Source organism: Paroedura picta, chromosome 6 (genome assembly GCF_049243985.1).
Source record: "Paroedura picta isolate Pp20150507F chromosome 6, Ppicta_v3.0, whole genome shotgun sequence".
NCBI classification, from domain to species: Eukaryota; Metazoa; Chordata; class Lepidosauria; order Squamata; family Gekkonidae; genus Paroedura; species Paroedura picta.
In genome coordinates, this window is record NC_135374.1 from 76,413,204 (window position 1) to 76,425,890 (window position 12,687).

Sequence of the window (12,687 nt, forward strand, 5' to 3'; positions counted from 1 at the left end):
AAACTGAACAAGATGTTTTTGGGATTCCACCCTGCCCCCCCCCCCCAATGTAGCATACTGTAAAGAAAGCAGAATGCTGCCAGTTGAAATTGAAGAGAAACATTCTGTAGTTTTGGCATGGCTGCAAGGATAATGCATATGAAATCTGGGACTTGGATGTAATCAAGGCTTGCTCTATTTTAAAAACAAAACAAAATTACAAAATCACTATTCATTCCCAGGAGTTAGTTGAGCACATATGCAGAAAAGTTATCACTTAAATATAGAATAGGCAAGAACATGTGCTATTGTGATTGCAGCAGGTTCTTCAGGGCAATAAATTGAGAGTTTTAAAAATTTTGTCCTAGTTAACTAAGAAATGTATCTAATTCATTTAGGAAAATAAAAGTTGGTTGTGTAGTATTGGTAACACCTTATTCAGAGGTCTTCTAATCTCTCTTTAAGTTATCCTGTCAATTGAGACACATTTCAAAGCTGCTATGCAGAAAGTTTCTTGTACAGAAATGACTGTGTAATTGATAATTGCTGCCCAAATTTAAAAAATGCCTCTGAATATACATGCATCAGTAATTTCATGTGCTGTATTTAATTTTAGCATCTACACACAGGCTATCAAAGTATATTAGGTTAATGCCCAACATGATTGCTTTCTTATCAATATATTTTCATTACTGTGTTTTGGCATTCTGCCCCCCCCCCCCTCAAGTTCTGGTTTTGTTTGCAACACTGGAATGTGAAACTTTTCTTCAGTGTTCAACTCCCAACATTATCACTAAAACACAGTTTCTTTATCCAAAATGTTTTAAAGGTCTGTGCAAGGAGAGGCAGTCTCTCAGATATTTGGTCCCAGATTATGAAGTGCTTTAAAAGTAATGACCAGCACCATCAGCAAACTGAAAGCCAGTGCAACAAACACTGCTTCAAAACAAAAAGTTTAATGTGTACTTAAAATATATATATAGAAATTACTCCCACCCCTAAGCTTCCAGAATCCCATTAACTGCATTAACTGAAGCTTATATGTTGAGATTCTGTGCAAATAAGATGTGTACGAATTCTCAGGGAAGGGAAAAGGTATTGCAATGGACTATCCAATAGTCTTCTATCAACAACACTCCCTCCAATCAAGAATGCTGCACAAAACTGCACAATTAACCCGCCCATTTGTGCTTTAGAGGTAGTCTTTAAGCAGTGTCTGAACAGATACTTCTCATGGATGCTTTAGGCTGATCCTGCATTGAGCAGGAGCTTGGACTAGATGGCCTGTATGGCCCTTCCAACTCTATGATTCAAGATTATCTACAATCATGGCCTACAAGTGGGGTATCCAAGCTTTTTGAGCCAGTGGGCAGATTTGGAGTTCTGATACAAGGCTGTAGGTGCAACCACAAAATGGTGCCTCACAAGGGTTCCTATCCAAGCTCCAAGAAAGCATTGAAGGGCCCAGGTTTCTCATCTGAGGACTGTCCCTTTATTCTAATCAACTGATGACTCAGGGTGCTCACCAAAGCTTTATAAGTGCCGCTCTGCCAATTTTAAGGGCACTGCAATTGCCACAGGGGCCATCAGCTTGCTGCTTAGTCCTGATTAGAAAGGAGGTGAGGGCAGTTGGCCAGCTCTTTGAACAGCCCTTATCTGCTTACCCCTAGACATAGTTCGTCTGTATGTGCTGATGCTGGACACCTGCACGCCTCCTATCTGCAGGCTACTAGCAATCCTCACCTCTCCCCCACCTTGGTTGATGGAAGTGGTTGGAATGTCATTATCAATACATGATGACATACAAATAGTTGTAAAAAGCATTTACATTTAAATATGCTGGAAATGGTTGCAGATGTCTACAGTGTAGATAGGAATTAGCTGTATCTAATACTGCAGACAATCTTGCATAAAAATGTCCATACTAATTTTAAGTAAAAGCTTATCTTTCATTTCACTCATTCAAAAAACACTGGAAAAATGCGAAAGCCCTGGGGCTTTTCATTATATATATTTGGAATGCATTAAAGTTCTCAGACATTTTCAAGCTGAACATTTTGACTGTGGGAAAAAACAATTTTGTTGAAGAGCATTTCATTCATTTTAAAATAGAAAAATATTGCATGTGAGGGTTTTTTTTCCAGTGCTTCTTAAAATGTCCCAATTCTTTTTTATTTGGAAAAATTGAAAAAAACTCCCAGGGGGAAACTTTTTTAATGAGACTTCATCTCTCTACATATAGACCCATCAGATGCTCAATAACCAAGGGATACCAAGTATCCAGCAGACCACAATATATGGCTGCTAAACATTCACTAAACATACACTAAAAATAAGGCAGGTTTCTTTGTCAGTCAACATAATTTTTTAGAAATTCCAGAACTCATTTTACATGATTATACAGAGCAGATCAATAATACACTACTAGAAATATGAAGAACTAATGACTGATTCATACATGTGTATTGCAGTTAGGTAACAATATGAGAGTTCTGTGTTAGGTCTGCAGCAACATCACAGAAGTCAAAAAAGACCTCTACATGTATGAACAAGTCCTAATTTTCAATGCAAAGTAGAGGGACATTGGTTGTGTTACAGCTTCTTAAGTCATATCTAAATGTTGCCACTAAATATTCTGGAAGAGGAAACAGAGGCCAAGTTTAAATGGCTGCAACTTTACCTGGTGTGTTTTGCTGGAACATTCTATTTAGATCTAAGGAAGATGCTCTGGAATGTGATTTTTGTGGCCTTGGTGGAGGAGTTGGAGGTTCTCCCCCTTTTTTTGCTGCTTCTTCAATAGATGTGCTAGAATAAGACCTTGGGGAAAAGAAGACAAAATTAGAGGGAGGAAATTACTAGTGCTTTTAATACCCAATGTAAACACTGAAGTAAGTAATTATTGGAAAATTAGTTTGATAGACAATGATTTCAATTTTATTGCACATAGCCTCTAAAGTTTAGACCCTAGGGGCTTCTCTATGAGTCAGAGAAGACCAAAAAAAATACTAAGTCTTCAAGACCAGTGATACTTACTCAAAGGCCTTAAAAGGTAGGACATTATTTTGCTTGAAATTTAAGACAGTTTAAAAGAGCTGAGCTTCCTGCTCATTATCATTATCAATAATAATAATTTTATACCACCCTCCAAGGGCAGGGCAGACTAGAGTGTTTGGGGGGAAGTTTTATGAGGGGAAGTGCTCTGTTAGATGCTAATTGGGGGGATGAGGCAGTTGTGTGTGCAGTTACACAGCAGCTGCAAGAGAAGGAATTTTTGAAGTCCCAGGAGCCAAGGTATGCACTGAACTGAAGCATGAAGGGATGGCCTGCCTCCTGCTACATGGTTTTCTTGAGCTGAAACAGCCTCAACAGTATGCTATTTTTATAACTTTGCACAGCATCCCCATCATGCAGCATACAACTATCTATAACAAGGCCATTTCCATAAGGGAAGACAGTGTGGGGTTCCTGCTAAGTAGAACGGGGCTCTTTGGTACTTTACAAATCCCTTTCCTGCAGCTGAGGTCTGGGGGGAAAGTGAGTTGGGTCTGGAACCCCAACCCCACTTGCCCAAAAATATAATGCGCAGTTTGGCCCTCACTGCGGATATGATCTGCTGACCGATATGAGTTTCCCTGTGGCTCTATGATACTGCAAGAATGCCCTTAAGTTTAAAGCACTTTCTGCTCAGAACTGAACCAAACAACTGCTGAATCTTTGCACTGCTTGGGGAAGTAGGACACAGGTACCAACATGAGATGAAAAGGTAAGTCTGCGAGCCAAGAACATGCTTTCTATCCCAGTATTTTTCTTGATATGACTACAGTATTTACTCCAAAGAGCACTGACAACATGGAGGTGCTATATCCACCCCTAATGCATTATGTATGACAGACGAGGGCAAGAAAATATTGAAGCAGAACAGCAAAACTTCCAGTAGATGTGTAAAGTATGCAGCAGCTGTTGAAAAACAGGCAGCAAAAGAAAGACTGAGAACACAAGTACCTGCTTGTTGGGAAAGCAGCTGCTTTTATCATTATATTTTGATTTGATACGTAGCTACTCATACATTTCTTTTAAAAATCCTGATGATATCTGTCCTGGGCACCAATCCAAGATTAAAACCAAAAATATGCTGGGAAGAATAAACACTCATTTGACTTGGAAGATTTTTACAATGAATGTCATTTTTTCATCAGGTAATATACAAAAGATGCTTTATATTATGGTTTGATATTAAAAATATTAAAATATTACAAGATCCATGAAGTAACATTAGATGTCCTGACAAAAACCTCTGATAGGGACAGGCCTTTTCCAACCTTTTGATGGTGGAGGAACCCCTGAAATATTTTTCAGGCTTCAAGGACCCTCGGAAGTGGTGACATGCCCCTTCAGAGAAGGGGGCGTAGAATTAAGATGCGGGAGCCAGCCAGCCAATCAATTGATCATTTACCATTTTCATTGTGAAGAAACAGACTAGGTCCGTAGTGGAACAGGAGACATCTCCAGGGCTCCAGTGACATCTAGTGATGTCAGTGGCCATCCAAACTGGGAGAAATCATGTAACCACTAGAGAGCTCTTGGGTAGCCCCAGAATAGCCTGGAACCTGGTTGGAAAAACCTGGGCCAGGCCTTATGCATGACATGATCCTGAAATTCTGCAGTATATTTAAGTTTAATGCTTGTGGGAAAGTTACTTTTTCAGAACAAGGATTTTAAAAAAATACAATTAACTAAAGTAATGGCACCTGAAAAAATATACCAGGTGACAAAAACAGAACTCCAGTAAAAATACCAATTTTAGAATTTTATAGAATAGCTCTATACATAAAGCCACAATCTATGACAGCAAAGAATAAGGTCACAAGTATGTCTTATACTGAATTACTTTATAAAAAGCCAATTGACTTGCAGGAAGGCATTATGTGCTGGGATAAGACACAACACCAATGCTGGGATGAACAAGACCACAGCTTTATTATTTACCCACGGGAGGATTGGCACAGCATGGGAGAGGGAGTCTGAACTAGCAGTCAGTAGACGACACCAACAACCCACGGAGTCCAGAGGGGGACCCGCACCATTCCCAGCCAGGAGAGCAGATCCCCTTGTCTACTGAAGTCCACCACTAAGGGAAGCGACCTATGCGGGGGAGCCAATGGGTGTCCCCAGGCCACCTGGCAAACGAACCCCTGGCCTCCCAGCTGGATAATGCTAAACCAAATAAGGAACAAAACCCAACCTTAACAGGTAGGAACTCAAAAGTTGAGCTGAACAATAAAAATAATGTAAAATTTGTTAATTATTTATTATAGTGCAAAATTAAAAACAGAATAAAAAACTTTAAAACTATACCGAACTAACAGCACATAGAACCAAAGACCAAATGCGTTTCGACCCTTCCGGGTCTTCCTCAGTGGTCAGGGTTATGATAATACACTCTATATAGAAATATAACTATATAGAACTCTCTATAATGTGCAGCTGAATGGTTGAGTGGGATCTGTAAATTATGGCTCCAACCAATAAGTGTAAATTTTATCCTTTTTGGAGACCAATTCCTATGTTATGTCCCTAAAGTCACCACTCTTCGCTATCATTAAGTTCTGTACTCAGAGTGTAATCTCATGTGCGTCAGAAAAAGTTATACCTGATAGAACAACAGAACAGAACAACAGAGTTACCTCTCTGGAACTATCTGGAACTATCTGGCAACACCCTTTTTTCCTCCTGGGAAGCTGGGAACAAAAAAGATCTGCCCAGGTCTGTGCGTTCAATTCATCAGAACTGGAAAAAAAACCCTGAAAAAAATACCTTGCTGGTATTTTCAGAAATTTTAAAGCTGAATACATTAGAGAATCTGGTTTAGTTCACCTGAATAACAACCAAATTTTTCAGGCTTTTATTTAGAAATATTCAGTTATACCATTAAAGGCAAAGAAACACCATAGTTTTCAGGTTGCGTACCTTGATCTTGGTCTTGCTTTGAGAGTGTTTGATTCCTGAGCAACTGTAACAAAAGATCATTTGTTAAGGTCATTTCTACCATAATTACCAATTATGCTAAATGATGAAAATTTGTAAACATATGCAGTCTGTTAATGGCACTATTGGGACATTTCCCTATTCTTGATTTTACTTTTGTCTTTATCCTAAATATATCTGGAATAAATAACTCTTTCAGGCAATTAACTTGAGGTCACATGTGCCATTTTTTAAAGAACAGTGAATTTTACAATGACCAAATACATGAACTCTAGCAACCAGGTTGTCCAAACCAATGCATGAGACTCCTAGAAATTCCAAGCACTGACTATAGAACAGGAGATGGCAGTCAAGTCTGGCACATAAACAATAGGCAGTCCATTTCTGAACTATAAAAAATGTAGCCACCCTCCTGATGGTGAAAATTATTTTAATTTAGAGAATTGTTAATTTAGTGAATTAAAATATACGGAGTTAGAAACTGCTGTGCCTCACTTATTCAGAAGAACATCTTGGACAATCAAATAATAACAAGGAGAAGATGCAACAAAATAAAATGGGACAGAGTTATTTTGCATGAAGAATTCTTCCTAAACCTAGTAATTAACAGCTCAATCATGATTCTTCATATTCTTTTTTAGATTAATAAAGGTATTCTCATCCTTATAAACTGCAAAATGAACAGAATGTTTTAACAGCAACTTCCTTTTCAAAGAGATTTTTAAAAAGTTATTAAAAACAACTTGAATATGTTTTCTCCCAATGGTTCTGCCAATAAGCTACTTTCTACATGATAGTCACTTCCCCAAGTGTTTCCCATGAAATTCAATCTCAAGTGAATACAAACAAATCCAAATTGCTATTTTTTCCTATTTATATTTGGAATTTGTTAACCATTTTTATTATGCTATATGTTAATTTATTCTCACTCTCTACATATAAGATTGAACTGATTACTTCCATTCCATGACATTTTATCTGAGGAAGTGCACATACACACGAAAGCTCAATATCTTGAATAAAACTTTGTTGGTCTCAAAGGTGCCACTGGACTCTAAATGTGTTCTGCTGCTTCAGACCAACATGGCTACCCACTTGAATCTAGATTTTCAACCAAATGTTGCCTCCTGCAGCTGGGCATAGAAAGATATTATACTACTTGGCAGCGAATAGCTGCTGGTCTTGGTGATATAAATAATGCTCACTGTATTGCTACTATGGTAGCCACTCCCCCATTATTCTACTTTGTTTAAATATATCTGCAGTTGTTAACGGCTCATGTAAGAAACAGTTCAGCTCCATGTTTCCAATAATTAACAATCTGATACTAAACAGAGTTTTATTTTGATTTGCCCCATGGCAAGAAGACTTAGAATATTTATGTGATCACAACAGGGCAACTTTTGTTTTCAAAGGGGTATATTTCCATACCTGTTTTAACAGACAAGTTCTGAGATACTTTACATTCCTTTGGTATTGCCTGGGCTGATGCATTAATTTTTAGGCCTTAATTAAAAGAAAAAGTGAAGAGTTATTTGGTATTGATTATAGCAATGGACAAGTACAAAGATACTACGAAGTATTGGTTTATAAGATAAAGATCACAAAAGATATTAAAATATACAAAAAACTAATTCTTCAGAAATGCCCATTTAAAACCCAGTAATGATTCTGTTGTTACCAAGATGAACCAAGTTGACAAGAGTCATACCTAAATCACTGTAAGTGTAAATAATCAACAGGATTTTGGACTACAGCGTGTTTTCAGAGCCATCTTAGTGTAGTGGTTAAGAGTGGTGGACTCTAATCTGGAGAACAAAGTTTGATTCCCTGCTCTTCCATATGCAGTCAGTTGGGTGACCTTGGGCCAGTCACGTTCTCTCAGAGCATTCTCAGCCTCACCTACCTCACATGGTGTCCATTGTGGGGAGGGGAAAGGTAGGCGACTGTAAGCCACTGTGAGACTCCTCCAGGTGGTGAAAAGTGGAATACAAATAGCCCAGCTCTTCTTCTTCTATTTAGGTACCAGTACCTTTAAAAAGATCTCCTCGCCTATCTAACATGTATAACTTCTAGGAATAATCTTTCAAGAGGCATAATTTATTCTAAAAGTGCTTATCGAGGAATATTGCTAAGCTAAAGAGTGGTTGTAAAATAGCAATGAATGGTACATTTGACGCTTGGAATTCAGCCCCCTCTTCTAGTGAGGTATAGTTACAAGTTTGGGATTAGTACCTGTAGCATATCTAACCCTATGACAACTCCTTTAGTACAGTTTACAACATGTAGTAGTGGCACCTCTTAATCCAAATTTCCCACCTTTAAGTTATTTTTCTCCCAACTGGGATCTGAGTGATGGATAGGTGCATCTGTGGACTAGAAAAAAACTTTCAGCAATATGTGGACCAAGAACTTCCAGAAGTACAGGCAGGATTTCGAAGAGGCAGAGGAACTAGAGATCAAATTGCCAACATACGCTGGATCATGGAGAAAGCTAGGGAGTTCCAGAAGAACATCTACTTCTGCTTCATTGATTATGCTAAAGCCTTTGATTGTGTGGAGCACAACAAATTGTGACAAGTTCTTGAAGAGATGGGAATACCAGAGCATCTTATTTGTCTCTTGAGAAACTTATATGCAGGTCAAGAAGCAGCAGTGAGAACTGAACATGGAATCACTGATTGGTTCAAAATTGAGAAAGGAGTTTGGCAAGGCTGTATACTGTTGCCTTGCCTATTTAACTTGTATGCGGAGCACATCATGAGAAAGGCAGGATTAGAGGAGTCACAAATTGGGATCAAGATTGCAGGGAGAAATATCAACTACCTCAGATATGCAGATGATACCACTTTAATGGCAGAAAGTGAAGAGGAACTAAAGAGCCTGTTGATGCTGGTGAAGGAGGAGAGTACAAAAGTTGGCTTGAAACTCAACATCAAGAAAACCAAGATCATGACATCCAGCCCTCTCAATTCCTGGCAAATAGATGGGGAAGAAATGGAGACAGTGACAGATTTTATTTTCCTGGGATCCAAGATCACTGTAGATGGGGACTGCAGCAAAGAAATTAAAAGACACTTGCTCCTGGGGAGGAAAGCTAGACAGCATTCTAAAAAGCGGAGACATCACCCTGCTAACAAAAGTGCGTTTAGTCAAGGCTATGGTCTTCCCAGTTGCAATGTATGGCTGCGAAAGTTGGACCATAAGAAAGGCTGAGCGTCAAAGAATTGAGGCTTTTGAACTCTGGTGCTGGAGGAGACTCTTGCGAGTCCCTTGGACTGCAAGGCGAACAAACCGGTCAGTCCTAGAGGAGATCAGCCCAGACTGCTCCTTAGAAGGCCAGATCCTGAAGATGAAACTCAAATACTTTGACCACCTCATGAGAAGGAAGGACTCCCTAGAGAAGAGCCTAATGCTGGGAGCGATCGAGGGCAAAAGAAGAAGGGGACGACAGAGAATGAGGTGGCTGGATGGAGTCACTGAAGCAGTAGGTGCAAACTTAAATGGACTCTGGGGAATGGTAGAGGACAGGAAGGCCTGGAGGATCATTGTCCATGGGGTCAGGATGGGTCGGACACGATTTCGCACCTAACAACAACAACAGAAAGGCTTGACCCCATCCTTGGATCAATCATCCACTATAAATACTCCCCAGAAGACACTCCTGTATTATGTATTGAAGGATATTTGGAAATATATCATACAGTTCTACTTTATGTGTACAAATGCCTGTTGACATTGGTCGAAATTCTGATCAACAGAAGAAATGAAATGTGACTGCCGCTTGCAAACGTTGGCCCGTTAAAATACGTATTTGAACAATCAAAGTTATACATATACCCACACACAGTGTTATGGAGCTCATCAATTTTGTTCTTCTGCCAGTGTCGAGTGAGAAGTCTCCTCATTTGTTTTGCCTGCTCAAACTGGTACTGCTGCATGCCTGACTCAGACAATATTGATTTTTCTCAGCCAAAGGGAATTGTATAAAATACCATTTACAACTTGAAACCGAATTAATTAAGAGACAACAGCTTGGTATTGTACCTTGTTTGTCATCATTAATTGCATCTTGTGTCAGGGCAATTTTATCAGGTGCATCTTCAAGAGACATCTCCTTCACACAGAGAAGAGAAGAACAGCAATTTATGAAGACACAGAAAGCAATTAAACAAACAAATGTATGTGAAGAAGTTCTGAGGCCTAACCTCTCTCTTGCAAAGCATCCAAGCAAATAAAAGGGGATTCCAAACAAGTAAAATGGTATCATCCTGGATCGTACACTAGGAGCACAGCATCCTGACCCCAAAGAATGAATAAAGTAGGCAGACTTGCATAACATTTAAAAAAAGGTTTGAAATGTTTTCAAAATGGTTCAGACATGAGGTAGGTCACTGCGCTGCTCATATGATTCATGCAGCTCAGGGATTATTTGATATTTGAAAAAAAACATTTTTAAAAATCAAGAACTATTAAGACTGCTTCATTTGGGCTTGAGCTCCCAGCAGTCTGTAATAGGCAATTCGACTGTCATTCGAACAACATGGCATTCTGAAGCCACCGAGGCTGAGCAGTTGACTGCATTCAATACAGTATGCAATGCCTAGGTAGCTACTTGCACCGGGTTGCTTAGTTTACGTGCGTCCAATGGTAAAAGGTAGATCATAGTTCAGTTAAAATCAGTCACAGCTTAATTTATGCACTATGTTGCCTTTTGCACCCTTCCCGTTAGTGGGCAGAATGTCAAGCTCAATGGGGAAAGAATGTATTCTACACTGTCCTGATTGTACGGCATATATTTGAGTGGGAAATGATTGCTCACTCCTCCTTCACGCTTGCTCAGTTGTCACACATCATCCTGTCACACATCATCTTGTGGTGAACGCATTAGTTACATTTAGTTTAGATTACTGCAATTCAGTTACATAGGGCAGCCCTTGAAAAGTGTTCTGAAACTTCAATTGGTGCAGAAGAATGCAGCCAGGATGTTCACTGGAGTAGGCTATAGAGAGAACATCACTCCAGTTTTGGTCCATCTACATTGGTTCCAAATCTGTTTCTCAGCACAATACAAACTGTTGGTATGGAACTTTACAGCCCAATATGGCTTTGAGAGCAGCATAGCTGAAAGACAACCTCCTTCCTTTCAAACCCACCCAAACACCTACCCAGGTCATTTTCAAGGCCTTGCTTTGGGTACCCAACCTTCTGATATTAGGGGAATGGCAACCTAGCAGAAAGTCTTCAGGATCCTGGCACCAAAACTCTGGAGTTCCCTCCCCAGTAAGACTTGCCTGTACTTTTCCACCAGTGGGTGCCCATCAGCAAATCTGTCTTTCTTGCCCCAAGCATCAATTGTTTTGTTAATGTTTTTGTATGTATATTTTAGCTTGGCTTTAATTGTTTTAATGATGCATTTTTATTTGTTTTTAACTATTTTTAAAATGACTTTTTATTATGTTTATTTATAATCTCTTAGGGGCAGAAAGGCAGAATATACATTTTGCAGATATCCACACCACCACCACATTTCAAGGGCATCTGCTTTATAGCCTGCACAGTCAATGGCATTCATTATGTTGGTGAATGTTCAGAACTAACTAACTCATCTGTGCCCAGATCATAGCCAGAGCATAGTAATTTCTTAAAATAACTCTCCCAACAACTTAAAAAAAAATAATGTGTTCTATCTATGCTGCCAATGATTTTGAAAATCAGAGGCCTCGTATCTTTGAAATATCAATCACTGCAACATTTGTTCAAAGCTGTGACAAGACCCCGCACCCAAAAACTGGAAAAGATGATCCAACACCTGAGGACTTAAGTAGACTGGAGAAAAGACCCAACTCAGAACTGAAAATCAGTTACTAGAACATATGAATATTAACAAATAAACCGTCACCAACTGGCTCAACAGAAGTTGTCTCAAAGAGGATCAGAGGCTCCGAGTTGTTTGGATGTTCACGGACAGTTTCCAACTGGTTATTTTTCAGAAGAGACAAAGACAGAGAGAGAATTATAGATCAGTCTCTTTAGGGAGAAAAGCACATCAGAACTTCAAATTCTATTCCAAATACTATAGGCAACTGTGAGCTTCAGTGTACAAATACCTGGTAGAAATTAAGCAGCTCTTAATGAATTTTAATGTGGAATTTATCTGACTGAGACTGTGACATAACCTACAAGGCCAAAACTTTATTTATTGTAACAGAGAATGAAAATTGTTTCCTGACTAACAGAAAAGGAGGGAAAATTTTTAAAAATTCCCCTCTTCACCCAGTTGTTATATGATAGGTAGGCCATACACACTCTTGGATGTATGCTAACATACAACTAGTTCCAGACCTAACCATTCTCCCCATTAGAAATTCAATGCTGCCTTAAAGAACACTCTCCCAGTTTCATGCATGCCTGCCATCTCCCCACCTTCCTGCTTCCCCACTTTCAACCATGAAGTGTGTCTCGCTCATGGTGCCTCAGCAATTCTGCCAATGCAAACCCTAACCTGTGCATCCCTTGCCAGAGAGAATTCTACAACAATTTCCTGCTCCTGCTTCAGTTATGCAGACCCTTGGGCTCAAATAGCCCAGAATGATGCTTGGAAAACCACCCCTCCCCCTTGCACTGCTTCTCAACTACTTCCATAGCATTATGTGTATAACCCAATCTTCCCCAGACATGTAGCAGTTCTCCTTAATGAGGACAAATAGGAAGATGTTGCTT

General features: G+C 39.3%; 1 protein-coding gene across 3 annotated transcripts in view; it reads right to left on the reverse strand.

Moving 5' to 3' along the window:
- Positions 1 to 12,687, reverse strand: part of REPS2 (RALBP1 associated Eps domain containing 2) — a 91,702-nt gene that overhangs the window by 35,429 nt on the left and 43,586 nt on the right. For all 3 annotated transcript variants that reach the window (XR_013232026.1, XM_077343150.1, XM_077343151.1), the window contains 5 exons: positions 11,871 to 11,942; positions 10,012 to 10,081; positions 7,396 to 7,470; positions 5,947 to 5,989; positions 2,660 to 2,796 (listed from right to left, as the gene is read on the reverse strand). Coding sequence is in view for 2 of the 3 variants with exons in the window: in XM_077343150.1 (XP_077199265.1) it covers positions 2,660 to 2,796; positions 5,947 to 5,989; positions 7,396 to 7,470; positions 10,012 to 10,081; positions 11,871 to 11,942 (397 nt within the window). In the remaining variant the exon portion in view is untranslated. The remainder of the gene's footprint in view (positions 1 to 2,659; positions 2,797 to 5,946; positions 5,990 to 7,395; positions 7,471 to 10,011; positions 10,082 to 11,870; positions 11,943 to 12,687) is intronic.